The sequence below is a fragment of the Sitophilus oryzae genome, unplaced genomic scaffold (assembly GCF_002938485.1).
Source record: "Sitophilus oryzae breed Bouriz unplaced genomic scaffold, Soryzae_2.0 scaffold_1586_pilon_pilon, whole genome shotgun sequence".
In the NCBI taxonomy this organism is placed as follows: Eukaryota; Metazoa; Arthropoda; class Insecta; order Coleoptera; family Curculionidae; genus Sitophilus; species Sitophilus oryzae.
This window is the reverse complement of record NW_022146265.1, coordinates 643,561-658,714: the sequence shown is the minus strand read 5'-3', so window position 1 is coordinate 658,714 and position 15,154 is coordinate 643,561. Positions and strand designations below refer to the sequence as shown.

Genomic DNA, 15,154 nt, shown 5'->3' with positions numbered 1-15,154 from the left:
TTAACGATCATTTTTTTGGCTCAAATTAAAACATACTACATTATTAAGGTAAAAATGTAGCTTAAAAATTAAAGCAAGTCCAAAATATTTTTAATTTTTTCCCTTTTATTTTTGGAAATTGTAGGGGACGCTGTTCACATATATACGTATTTAGTAAATAAAATTGGAGGCCCTTGCGGGGCCCCCATATCACGAGGCCCACCCGCAGCCGCCGTTGCGGGGCGTACGCTATGCTACTGATTAATGCGATGCATATTATTAGATCATACACAGATTTCAAATTCACAATAAAAAAATAATACCTTTGAACTGCTGACATGGATATTATTTATTTGAATCTTTCAATTGGCTCGATTTTCCTAATTCAATGTTAATTTAATAATTTAAAAAAACTGAGTCGGACTTGAAATTATTTTAAATAATAATTAAATAGTTTTGTTGTTGTTAAGGTACCAAAAACAAAGAAAAATATAAAGTGTGGCACATCATTGCACTCGGGAGACCAAGTTCTTTCAAAACATGAAATAGAAATAAAAAATGCAGGTCCATATTTAAAAAAAAATAATTTGGCCTCTGTATCTCACAAATTATCAGCTAATTTGAAAATATAAAAATACTCTCAGATAGCCCAAATAAAGTGGCTAAGAGAATGTGCAATTATACTTTTTTGATTTTCTAAAAAGTAACGACAGGAAAAAATAAAATTGATTTTCCAAAAAATCCGTTTTTTCCAAAAAACTCAGCAATCCTTGACATTTTTAAAACTTTTTTGATGGCATCTTGGTGAACATCCGAAGGCGCAATTTTGCCCCAATTTAACCATCGTCGTATCTATTACGGTTTCTGAGATACCAATGTTCGTACCCTCAATTGTATTTTATTATAAGTTATAAGTTTTAACATATTTTTGTTCTAAAATCAAATTTTTATTTTAACGTGTCTTTATAGTAGGTATTAGTAAATTTACAATATATTTATTATTCATCGAGATTTCTTTAATTAATTAATTATTTTTTTTTATTAATTTTTTTTATCCTATAATGTTTTTTTTTCAAAGGCACGAATCAAAGAATATAATACAAGAAAAATGAAAAAACACATTCTTTGTTCGTTTCACAACTTACATCTATTATACAGGGTGATCAGAATTGTTTTCGGTAGCATCAGGGGTGGATGGGGAAGTGGAAACCGGCCCGGGAAAAACAAGCATCCGGCCCAAACCCACAAAAACAAAATGACCATATAATATAATATATAAGTAAGGGTGTTTTTCGCTCGTGCGAAAAAGTTTTTTACCTTTCGCGAAAAAGCTCTTTCGGTTTAAAAAAAATAAATTATCTTGATCAAAATTTTCATAAAGATCATTATTGGGTCGGACATCTGACATTTTTACTACAAAATGGCTCAGTTTTGCAGAGTTCTACTGTTTTATTTCCATTATCGATAACGGTAATTTGATTTTGAATAGGCTACGATTTTGAGTCACGATTTTGAGAAACTTTATAACTTCCTGATTCATTCAGTTCAGCTGACCCAATCCTCTGTAAAATACATTATTTTTAGCTGTTCAGGTATATACTTTCTTACAAATTGTAGAAAGAAATTCCCTCTTTTCTGGTACAGCAGCAGCCTCGTCCTGTATACGTGTTTTTAACTGAATGAACCGCGGTCGCCATTAAAACTGCTGCATTTTTTTAAGTTATTTTAAGTTATTATATAGTTGTTATCACGAAACTTTTCCTCTTACTTTTCTACATTACTCAAACGAAAAAAACCTAGGCAAGACTCTAGCTGGTATGTTACAGTCCATAATAATAATATTTGGATTTTCGAGACATATTAATATTTTATTATCTAATCTAGTTTAAACCTTATTTATCATCTGCTGTCTCAGCAATTTTTAGTAAATTCATTTTAGCAAGATTTTAAACAACAATTTAGACTTGGCTTTTAGTTCGTCCCCAATTCAAACCAAGCATAGAGCCAAGCAATTCAAACCAAGCCTGTATATTGCCAGATTTTCCTGTATATTTTAGAAAACTTTTTAGAAGTTCCTGTTCACCGCAAATTTTCCCACGGTATAGTTTCTTAATCTCTGATATTACGGCACTAAAAGAGATGCAAATACCGAAAAATTGAGATGGCTCAAATTTTTTTAAAAATAAATCTATTTTTTTAATTTCCAAACTTTAATAACTCGATTGGGGACTTATTTGAAACACGGTAAAGAGAATATATTATGTTTCTTTTATTGAGATCTACCAGCCCTGAAAATATTTGCACTTATAGACTCACCTTGAATAGTAAAAATTTTCAAACCGAACAGACAACAGATGTTTATTAAAATTATAAGTGTCCCAGGGAAAGGCATCTTACAATAGTTATTTTTTACAAATTGGTGTTTATGTTTAAAGACAACTGACGATTATACTGATGCAAATTGATTAGTGAGTTATGGAGTCACTAAGAATCTTACGTCACTTTAGTTACAAGATTAACCATTTAATTTTCGCTAATCCAATCTTTTTTTGAGCTCTGATCGGGACCAGCCTACCGGCCCACCGGGAATTTTCCCATTTTCCCATATGGCCCATCCACCCCTGGGCAGCATATTCTGCTGATAAAATTATGTAAAAAAAATCTTTTAAATCTATGTCCTAGAATGCATCGTTTCGGAGATATTGATAAATATAATAATAAATGCGGGAAGCTTAAAAGTAAGAAATAGTTCTTTTCTATATTTTTTGGTATGTGGTGTTTTGTTCTTGTTTGTTTTGTATTAACGCCATATCGTTTTTTTAATAAAATAACTCGATTAGATGTTTTCAGTTTTATACATTCTGCTGATAAAATTATGTAAAAAAAATCTTTTAAATCTATGTCCTAGAATGCATCGTTTCGGAGATACAGAGTGTAGAAGTTTCATTTTTATCTCGATTTTTTGCAGATAATTTTTGAACTAACGTGGATATTTTGTGAAAATTGGTGTCTGGGAGATTTTTTTACATGAGAAATCTGATATCGATGTCAATATGACTCCTGCTTGTAGGGAGCCAAACCAAACCCCCTACGTACATTTTAACTGTTTTGGAGAGTAATAACTTTTCATCTGTGCCTAGATTACCTTTATACATACTTTTAGCATCATTTCTTCGAAGAACAATTTATGATTAATTTAAAAAAATAAAAAGTTTCCAAATTTATCATTTCATTCCAGTAACTCAACATGTTTATTTTTTGTCAATAATATCATGTATTGACTATTTCCATCCTAATATCTTGAGAACGGTTGCTCGTAGCGATTTTTACCAAGAGACATTTTTTTACGTAAAATGTCACGGAAATGTTCATTTTTTCACACAGTAGTTTTATACAGGTATTAGTTATTAGGAACAGTCATTATTATTCAAAACAGTGAAAACATATATGTAGGTGGCGCCTCCTACAAATAGGGGTCATATTGATAGCAAAATAAAAACACTAAATCACCACAATACACCAAAACACTTTTACTTTTACACTGGACGCGCGTTTCGCTAACCATGTTAGCATCATCAGCAGATGATTATAAACTAAAGTACAATCTACAAGTTGAGCGTTTATATACTCGCCCAGTGGGCACCGAGTGGGCGTGGCAAAAACTAGCCAACCGAGTCAGAGCCAAATGAGTGTAACAGTTAGATTTCCGCCACTAGAGTAGTAGGAACAAAGAACTTGAAGGAATTGGACCGTTGTCTCTGTTCATACTATCTTTACATTTATTAATTCTGATGCTTTCATATGCATCTAATTGCCTGTAATTTGAGACTTGTTTAATTAATTTTAAATTATTAAGATCTATACAATGTTCTTTATCAACAATATGTTCGGCAACGCAAGATTTATCCGGTCTACCATATCTTATCTGAGCTAAATGTTCTTTAAATCTAGTTAATATTGATCTTCTAGTTTGCCCAACATATTTCTATCAATTCAAATATCATATTGATATCAAAATTCTATTCACTATTCAATCATATTGATATCAAAATCAAATTTCTCATGTCGGACCACCCTGTATATCCAATGTATAGGAACGAGCAGTGTCGTTGAGAATTTCAGAGTTTTTTCAATACGATTTAATAGCCGTGGTACTTAGGGCTTCATATAGGTATGTTGTTGGTTAGGGAACTTTTTACAAATTAAACATGACAAATCGATTTTTTTGGAAGTTAGAACATTATATATATATTTACTTCAAATCTTCAATTAATAAGTAACAATTTAATTTAAATTCCTAAGTATTTTTTATGACGTTATGATTTTTAATTAAGAAATATAACTATATTAAATACAATGTTATAGCTTACCTGTTCAACCCAGACGTTCGTAGTCATGATTTGATTTTTTAAATTCTGGAAATATAATAATTACGTTGAGTATTTCATTATGTCAAGTAAATTACGAGAATCAAGATCAAAGAGAGCTCTGAAAACTTTCAAGTGTAGCCGGCTTTGACGTTGATGTGATACGTTGAATGGAATACTTTCTTAAAAGTGAGAAATTAGATATTTGGTTGTTTGATATAAAACGTTTCTATATATTTAACGTTTTTAGGATTATTTAGTTTTTAATTAAGTTTATTTGTTGAAAATTTTACGCTATACAGTATGTCCCCGGATTGTTTTATAAGAGGAAAAACTTTTCTCTTCTTTGGTAAACTCTTGTCTAAAAATGGTATTCCATAAATAATTAATTGAATAATTATGTCGATCGTGACCATACTGTATTTTAAAGGCTTGAAATAATAACTAGAGATTTATGCGAATAAATTAACTTTATATCATAATTCTACTCACCACGTCTATCAGTTGCGACAGTTTCAGGCCCATTTTCACAGTCAGTCGGTCAGAATTATTGCCAACAGGTCGGATAAGTCTGTTGTAATTACTGAGCAAATCATCGTACAATCTTTTCGCATCTGGATTCGCGTCTGTATAACTTACCAGACCGGCTGCCAAAATCAATAGGGTCTCGAAAAAGAACTCCATTGAGTTATCTGGAACGAAAAAGTTTAAAAATCAATATCGGTTTATTTTCAAATACTACATTCTTAAAACTAAAACTAGTTTAGTATCCCAAACTTCTTTTAATTTGAAATAAAACTGTTTCGTCCAACTTCTATTATCTTTATTTGTTTTAACATACACAACATACAACTACCATATTTCGAACATATACAGGGTGGTCTGAACTTTCTGAATTAACGTCAATATTTGGATGAAAATTGGTGTCTGAGAGTTTTTGGACAAAAGAAGGAGGGCACTATAACCAAAGCTATAACCTATGGCTATAACTATGTTTTTTTTTTCTCAGGTAAGATTTCGACAGACGATGACAGAAGAAAAGCAGATGACGTGCATACCAATCTATTTATTTTATTAAAAATAGTTTCTATTATTTTTTAAGTTAACTATGGATGGGTTTAAATATAAATCCGCCATGCGTCGTCTCTTGTTGTTTTAAACCAGTTTCATTGGTTTATTTCAAAAATGACAGATCGTATTTCAATTTTATTGTTTTGACGGAACGATGAACGCTAAACGGACGCCGCGCGCCGATGCGTATGAACTCGCTTTTAGATTTTTGAAGCTTGTCAAAGTCTTGCCAAATTATAGGTTATAATTTTGTGTCAACTTTTGTCAAATACCCTGCGTTTTGGAAGATGATGCGTTCTGATTCGTGTTATTATGTGTATTTTGTGTCTTTTGAAATCAAGTGGAGGAAAATCCAGGGAAAATTAACTGTTTAGAGCACAGTTTATAGTTAATACTCGGTGCCCAGGCAGAACGTCTTATACACCAATAAAGTTACAATCAATAAAGTTTGTATACCATCTCGTCACAGATAAGTGCATCTCGTATATGGTACAAGGATCGTACTAAACATATATACTAGAAACTGGAGTAGCTGTAAAATAACGACATCACACGATAGGTAAATAATGGATTTTAGCACTGCAAAAAAATAATGTGAAAAGGTACTGGTTTAAAAAAGATTAAAGTTACCTAATTAATCAACCTTTAAGATATAAAATTCGGTAAGTGTTATTATTAATAAAATAGTTTGTTTTATTTATGTTGTTTTATTTATTCCTGTGTAATATTACAAATTTGTATTTGTACATAAGTGATATTGATAAATATAATAATAAATGCGGGAAGCTTAAAAGTAAGAAATAGTTCTTTTCTATATTTTTTGGTATGTGGTGTTTTGTTCTTGTTTGTTTTGTATTAACGCCATATCGTTTTTTTAATAAAATAACTCGATTAGATGTTTTCAGTTTTATACAGTTTTTATGGCAATATTTTAAAGTAATCACTTATCACTCAAATTTTAAATATATTAATTTCCTGCTATGCGTTCCAGTTGTACCAACTTATTTCTTTGAAAAATAAAATAAACTACTTTGAAATTAAAATGACAGACACATCACTGTCAAGGATCTTGTCGCTTGTCATTGGACAAAGCTTTGGACAGACTATACCTACATGTGGTTTAATTGTTTTGAAAAGTAATAACTTTTCGTCCGTACCTGTATAAAACTACTGAGTGAAGAAATACACATTTCCGTGATTTTTTACGTAAAAATGTTTCTTGGTAAAAATCGCTACGGGCAATCTATCTCAAAAACACGCAGAGTTGTGATAAAAATAAAATGGTCACCTCTAATTTTTTCGGAAAAAAATTAACAACAAAATCTACGACTAAAATCATAAAAATAAAAACTATCAATTTATAGGAAACTACACGAGCTACAAATTAACCTCTATAGTTGAACAGTCTTGAACTCTTCATTTTTAGGAATTTTTTGGGTTTGAAGGGTTCAAAGAAGGCGGTCCTTACACGCAGGTCAAACTAAAAAAACGTAATATTTCCGAAATAAAAAGCTCTACAAACAAATTGAAAGATAGCAAAAATTTTGCAAGAAAAAAAACCTTCAATTTTACTCTGTTGCATTTTTTACGTATCTTGCTTAGTTTTTGAGATACGCCAGAAAAATTAAATTTTTTTTAAAAATGAAAAAATAAAATTTTGATTATTTTTAACTTTTCTATTCTAAACCGCTCGAACTTGCAAAAGCCATTGTTAGTACCACTGTTCGGTTTTTATATGATTCAAAATAAAAAATATATAAATTGTAAAATTAGTAATTTTTTAATGGCCATAATGGCGTTCTTTCAAAATCATCGAACAACTAAATCATTTCCATAGATCCAGTGACGTACCGTGACTTTGAATTTTGAGACCAAAAACTGACAAATAATTTGTTATATATATAATGTTTTATTTTGCATAAAAATGTTAACTAATACGTTAGAATATATATATTTCTTTCCTAACTAAGTGGTTTTATCGCTAAATTTAACTAAAGCTAAGTACAACACAAATCTTAAATACGTGGACTATTATAACAACAAATACATCGTAAAAGACTATTTTGGTAGCATTCTGAACGAGGATTCAAGTTAAACTTTTTAGAAAATAATTTAAAGGAAAAATGAACCTGCTCAGATGCTTGTTCCGAGTAAAATCCTAGAGCTCTATGATTTGCTTTTATAAACTCTGGCACATGATGCAGAATTGCATGAATCTTTGGAGTTATCTTAATACCTAAGTTGAGTATTTCCAATCTAAATTGTTCGATGTCATATTCAAAATGTTTGTTTAGTGCTTGACCAAAACAACTCGAAACTACTTGATTGAATGCAGAAAACACTGCAATATATTTATTTCCTAAAAATAAGATGTTTAGGTTTTTGCTTGTATAACTTTGAATAGGATTCTTTACCGGGCGATATCGTCTTCAAAATATCCACTTTCTTTAAAAGTTGTCTGGCGTTATTTCCGTTACATTCTCCATAATGACCTAGTTTCAATCCCGCTTTTTTTATTCATTCTGTTGCAACATTGGTATTCTCCAATTCAAGACAATCAAATAGTTTTTGAACGACACCTAACAAAAGGTGAAGCTCAGGAGGGGGAATCTACTTTAAGACAGGTGTTTCTTCGTCGCCAATGATTAAAGGTATGTTTATACAGTTTTCTAAAAAATAATTGCCCTTTTTTTATATGGTTCATTGAACAACAGTTTAAAAAATACAAAAAAAAAATATTTCGAACAAAAACGCTTACTAAAATCTTTGGCTTTTGTTATTATTTCCTCCAGATTGTTGCTATAAATTTGTATTTTCTGTAATACTATTTATAGTTCTGAATGATCCTTTAATTTCCATTTTCTTTACATTTACATCATACCATGGGCAAGTGTGAGTGGATGAATTTGAGTGAAGACCAAGGAGAATCATAATAAGCTTAAAGTCAGCGGCTAAAGTATAGGAACAAATTCCACATATGGACTGCAGATCTAACGTCTCAAAGAGGCTTTTAATGTTAGCATAAATTCAGACAACTTTGATCTTAAGCCAATTATGAATAGTTTATTAATTCCAGCACTTTTATATTTCTTGAAATATTCGAGATCATCTTCAGGGAGCACATTCAGACAAACTTTAAGTGATCCACCACCAGTATCAATTCCAATTTTTACATGAAAATCTTCAGATAATTCTCTAATTTCCAAAATATATGATAGAAGACCATATAAATCTGAGCAGTATACAAAAATTAATATTAACTGAATTAACATTTTTCCTTTAAATTATTTTCTAAAAAGTTTAACTTGAATTCTCGTTCAGAATGCTACCAAAATAGTCTTTTACGATGTATTTGTTGTTATAATGGTCCACGTATTTAAGATTTGTGTTGTACTTAGCTTTAGTTAAATTTAGCGCTAAAACCACTTAGTTAGGGAAGAATTATAATTATTCTAACTTATTAGTTAATATTTTTATGCAAAATGAAACATATAGCTGTAATATGATTTTTTTGACAAATTATTGTTTCAGTTTTTGGTCTCAAAATTCAAAGTCACGGATCAAATTCACTGGATCTATGGAAATGATTTAGTTGTTCGATGATTTTGAAAGAACGCCATTATGGCCATTAAAAAATTACTAATTTTACAATTTATATATTTTTTATTTTGAATCATATAAAAACCGAACAGTGGTACCTAAATAGAGCCAACTGTTCATGTATTACGCTTAGTTTTTATTTTTATGATTTTAGTCAGATCTTGTTTCATAGGGTTTTTTTTTTCGAAAAAATGAGGTGACCATTTTATTTTTATTATAACTCCGGGAGTTATCGAGTTACGAGCTTTTTTAAAAAAGCATTTAAAAGGTCTATTCAAGCACTTTATTTAGCAGGTTATATTCATTTTCTTCGAAGAATGTGTCCTTTCGCCATTATTTTACGGTAAAATGTTGCAATTTAGTTTTCGAAAAATAAAAAATTACCTTTACAAAGTGATAACTCCGCTATTATTACACTTACAGTAATCAACAAAAAATGAGGCGTTTAGTTATTCCAAAAGCTTCATTTTTGCTTTATACAAGTTTGGCGATCAAATGCAAGGTTTTCGAAAATAAAAAATCGCAGAAATATACAGGATGGCGCCTCTCATACGCCGCGGAATTTCCAAGAAGAACGGTAGTTTATATTGAAATGAAATTTTGGCAGCATATATGGGTTAACTGAAAGCGTTTTATAAAAATATATAGAATTATACAGGGTATCCCCAAAAAAAGTTACACATCAAAGTTGTGTTTTTTCTAATGGAACACCCTATATATTAATTGATTTTCGGATTCTAGAAAAAAAATAAAGGTGAGTTTTATTTAAGAAGCATATACTTAAAATCTAAGGATTTTGACATATTTCACATTTTGTGAAAATAAAGAGTAAATTTTAAATTTCCATAACAGCTACCTAAATTTTAGTTGACCTTGTATAGCCTGATTTTGAACTAAAGTAACCATTGTATGTTAAACCAAATTGGAATTTGACTTGAAAAGTTATACAGGGTGAGACAAAATTATTATGGAACATTCGTCACTTTTAAAAGCAAGTTACTCCTTTATTTTAAACGGAACGCCCAGTATATTTTTCCGATGTTCAATGGGGAATTTATATATCTTCAAAATATTATTAAGGTTGCCTACCCTTCAGACACAGATTTTCTTAGATATTATATTTTTTATGATTTTGCGTCAGTAAAACTTTATTATTTGAAAAAAACTAGGTGGCTGTGTGATATACCTTTTGTTAATTTAACAAAAATTAAAGATTGTAGAGTAAAATACTCAAGGGTAATAATAAGATACACGTTTAAAACATATTTTAATTATTACAGAATTAATACTAGATATAAACCTATAATTATGCGACAAAAATTAGCTAGATGAAATCAAATGCTCAAAATGCTTCCTTTCCTGTTGATAAAAAATGATTGTCTTTTCAAAAGGATCTTTTCATTTTAAAAGGCATATGTGGAGTTCTACCTCGAAAAGCAGCTACAATAATTTCTCTCATGTTGTCGACACTAGTTGGTCCAGTTTAGTAAACACTATCTTTAACATATCCGAATAAAAGAAACCCAGACTAGATAAAATCAGGAGCGTTTAAGTATTCTATTAATTCGTGAATGCACACTGCGTTCGCCAACTAATAGGATCATATCAATTCTCTGATGTAGGATAAGTTTGCATTTTCATTTTAATTAGACAGCTATGTTGAAGTAACGTCAAACATATCACAGCCATCTAGATTTTATCAAATAATAAAGATCTACTCAGATCAAATCATGTAACCTTAATAGTATTTTGAAGAGACATGAATTCTCCATTGAATATCGGAATAATATACTGGGTGTTCCATTTAAAATAAGAGAGTAAAATGCTTTTAAAGATGACCAATGTTCAATATTAATTTTGTCTCACCCTGTATAACTTTTCGGATCAAGTTTTAATTTCATTTAAAGTACAATAGTTAATTTAACTACATATTAGGCTATACCGGGTAAATTCCAATTTAGGTAGCTTTTATTGTAATTTAAAAATTGTTCTTTATTTCTAGAAAATGTTAAATATGTCAAAAACCTTACATTTTAGTCATATACTTCTCTTATAAAACTCTCCTTTATTTTTCTCCCAGAATCCGAAAATCGATTAATATATAGGGTGTTCCATTACAAAAAACACAACTTTGATATGTAACTTTTTTTGGTGACACCCTGTAGAACTCTATCTTTTTAAAAAGTGCTCCGAATTAACCTACATATGCTCACAAAATTTCATTTCAATATAAACTGTCGTTCCTTTTACAATTAAAATGGGTGATTTATTTTTCACCCCCCCCGAGAAGGGGTGGCACTCACCCCCAGGATGAAAGCACACATCGCTACTATGTAATTTTTGTTTCTTACATATATCTCTATTCACTGTTAAAATTTCACGTCAATCGGTGCAGGTGTTCAGAATTCGGACCCTAAAACCCTCGCTTACTGGCCTAATCGAAAAGTATTTGATAAATGATTAATAAGTAACAAAGAAAAAATAAAAAACAAATAATGATTGAGGTAAGATATTTAAAGAAATATCGTAACAGTCCATCAGATCATAATAAAGTTATTAACCTATTGGCCGTTTCCTATTTCCTGATAAAATGATTAACAAAAACTGCCTCATCACGTCTCAGAATCTTCTTTGACATCCCTCGAATACTGAACTTGAACTTTCTTTTCAGACAAGTCGATAAAGGCCTTTTTTTCTTTGACGTTTCATCGCATTTGTCAGGTCAACATATTAGAATAAAAGAAACCCAAATCAATAGGACGATGGCGATCTAAAAATAGCTCGATAGAGTAAATTATATACAGCTTTATTTCTTAACAGAAAATTTAACTTAAAAGATAAAATAAAAAATAATAAAAAAGCAACGAAAATAAACAATCAGCAATAAAAAATACATAAGAAAGGAGTAAAAAATGAAATAACATTTTACGTGAAAAAATATTTTTACACTTCTGTATAAAGATATTTTTTTCTCGAAAAAGACTTTCCATCGTATTTGGCAGTTCAACACAATATTAAAATAAAGAAAATAATATACAGGATACAGGGTATACCTGGTTCAGCTTTCATTAGCTGCCGTTGTTATCAAATGGTTTTTACTAAGAAATTTGGATATGTACAAATTTTTCACCTACAGGCTTTACTACCCTATTGGAAGTAGCAAAAAACTTCAAACGTTGTATAATACAAAAGAGTGTATAACAGCCTCTACATTATCCACGAAATGTTTTACAAAATATCTCTGGAAATATTTCGTAAAACATTTTACAATACATTTCTTGAAATACTTTCAGAGACATACAGGGTGGCCCATCGAAAACGTTCCGCAAGGCATAACGGCCAGGGTATTTTTATTTTCAAAAAATCCAAAAACACGTCAATTTTGTTTGAGAGGGGGACAACTTTTGCCCCAAAAATGATTGCAGAATCTTCAACCCTCTAAGCGGGGGTGTCATCCCGCAGTTTTTTTCAAATGGGAAGGGGGGTCAAGTGGTACCGCAATGAAAAGGGCTATCTATTCTCTATACTTTCCCGCTTAGTTTTTCAAAATCGATCGAGTCATTGAGAAAATATGAGGGATTGAAATTTGAAAAGTTTATTTAAACATTTATCAGAGTAAATGATAAGGATAAAGTCCTTCGACCAATTTGCTGTTTTTTCTTATTAATTCTAGATGTTTACGCATTTTTCACTTGCCACCAGGTTGAAGTCAGGTGCGGTAGTTGCTAGATAGCTGTTCTGTGACTCAATATCGTTAAACTTTTTAACAATTATGGTGTACTCACTTGCAAAAAAAATGGAAATAATCGAACTTTATTTTAAGAATAAACTTTATTTTACTTTATTTTAAAACGTCTTCGTTGAGTTCTTGTACCAACTGAATTTTGTACGGGTGGAACTTGTGTTTTTTTAATATCCTTTTGACGCTTGTACGATTCACTTATTGGCTAATTTTCTTGTACTCAGCGTACTATCCATGGCAACTTGGCCCAATACGAATACCTACATAGCTTCATTTACTACAGGATTTTCCCTCTGCCTCTTTTTATTCATAACGGAACCAGTTTCGCGAAATTTTGCTACTAACTCGCGAACAATTTTGCCATAAAGGTGTTTGTCAGGATGGCGTTCATTGAATATATGCGCAACCCGATTGCCATATTCATTATTTTTAAAATAAAGTTCAATTATTTCGACTTTTTCTGCAAGTGAGTATACCATAATTGTTAAAAAGTTTAACGATATTGAGAAGAACTTCAACGCACAAGTCACAGAACAGCTATAGTCTGTCCAACGAGAAGATCCTTGACAGTGATAGATGTGTCTGTTATTTTAATTTCAAAGTAGTTTATTTTATTTTACAAAGAAATAAGTTGGTACAACTGGAACGCATAGCAGGAAATTATTTAAAATTTGGCTGACAAGTACTTCAAAATATTGTGAAAAAAACTGTATAAAACTGAAAAAATATAATCGAGTTATTTTATTTAATAAAAAACGGTATGTGTTAATACAAAACAAACAAGAACAAGACACCACATACCAAAAAAAATATAAAAAAGAACTGTTTCTTACTTTCAACCTTTACGAAACTTCCCGCATTTATGATTATATTTATCAATATAACTTACGTACAAATACAAATTAGTAATATTCCGCAGGAATAAATAAAACAAACTATTTTATTATTAATAACACTTACCAAATTTTATAGGTACCTTAAAGGTTGATTAATTAACTTTAATCTTAATTTTTTAAACCAGTACCTTTGGCATTACTAAAATCCATTATTTACGTATCGTGCGATGTCGATATTTTACAGCTACTCCAGTTTTTAGTATGTGTTTAGTATGGCCCTTCTACCATATTTGAGATGCACTTGTCTACGACGAGATGGTATACGAACTTTAATGATGGTAACTTTATTGGTGTATAAGACTGGTTCTCCAGTCTACAGTTCTGGAGTTCTGGGTCTACAGTTAATTTTCACTCGATTTTTCCTCCACTTGACTTCAAAAGACACAAAACACACGTAATAACACGAATCAAAATGCATCATCTTCCAAAACGCAGGGTATTTGACAAAACTGACAAAAGTTGACACAAAATTATAACCTCTAATTTGACAAGACTTTGACAACCGTCAAAAATCTAAAGGCGAGTTCATACGCATCGGCGTCCGTTTGTCGTTCATCGTTCCGGCAAACCATAAAATTGAAATACGATCTGTCATTTTTGAAATAAACCAATAAAACTGGTTAAAAACAACAAGAGACGACGTATGACGGATTTATATTTAAACCCATCCATAGTTAACTTAAAAATTATTAGAAACTTTTTTTAGTAAAATAAATAGATTGGTATGGGACGTCATCTGCTTTTCTTTTGTCATCGTCTGTCGAAATCTTACCTGAGAAAAAAAACAGAGTATATCTAGCAACTACCGCACCTGATCGTTCAACCTTGTGGCAAGTGAAAAAATGCGTAATCATCTAGAAATAATAAGAAAAAACAGCAAATTGGTCGAAGGAATTTATCCTTATCATTTACTCTGATAAATGTTTAAATAAACTTTTCAAATTTCAATCCTTCATATTTTCTCAGTGACTCGACCGATTTTCCAAAACGAAGCGCGAAAGTATAGAGAATAGAAAGCCCTTTTCATTGCGGTACTACTTGAACCCCCTTCCCATTTGAAAAAAATTGGGGGATGACACCCCCGCTTAGAGGGTTGAAGATTTTCCAATCATTTTTGGAGCAAAAGTTGTCCCCCTCGCAAACAAAATTGACATGTTTTTGAATTTTCTAAAAAAAATTACCCTGGCCGTTATGCCTTGCGGAACGTTTTCGATGGGCCACCCTCTATATTTGTCTTTTCAAACGATTTAAAAACAGTCATATTTATTTTCTTCGAAAAATGTGTCCTTTCGCCATTATGTTAGGGTAAAACGTTGCAATTTAGTTTTCGAAAAATCAAAAATTACGTTTACAGAATGATAACTCAGCTATTATTACACCTACGGTAATCAACAAAAAATGGATCGTTTAGTTATTCCAAAAGCTTCATTTTTGCTTTACATGAGATTTGCGTTATAAGGCAAGGTTTTTGAGTTATTTATAAAAATTGGCAAAAAAAA

At 30.8% G+C, this 15,154-nt stretch overlaps 1 protein-coding gene across 2 annotated transcripts in view; it reads right to left on the bottom strand.

Moving 5' to 3' along the window:
• Nucleotides 1–15,154, bottom strand: part of LOC115879742 (acetylcholine receptor subunit alpha-like 1) — an 81,689-nt gene that overhangs the window by 25,936 nt on the left and 40,599 nt on the right. For both annotated transcript variants that reach the window (XM_030896715.1, XM_030896714.1), the window contains exons 2-3: nt 4,839–5,038; nt 4,350–4,394 (exon numbers count right to left, since the gene is read on the bottom strand). In XM_030896715.1, coding sequence (XP_030752575.1) covers nt 4,350–4,394; nt 4,839–5,030 — 237 coding nt within the window. In that variant the 5' untranslated portion in view covers nt 5,031–5,038. The remainder of the gene's footprint in view (nt 1–4,349; nt 4,395–4,838; nt 5,039–15,154) is intronic.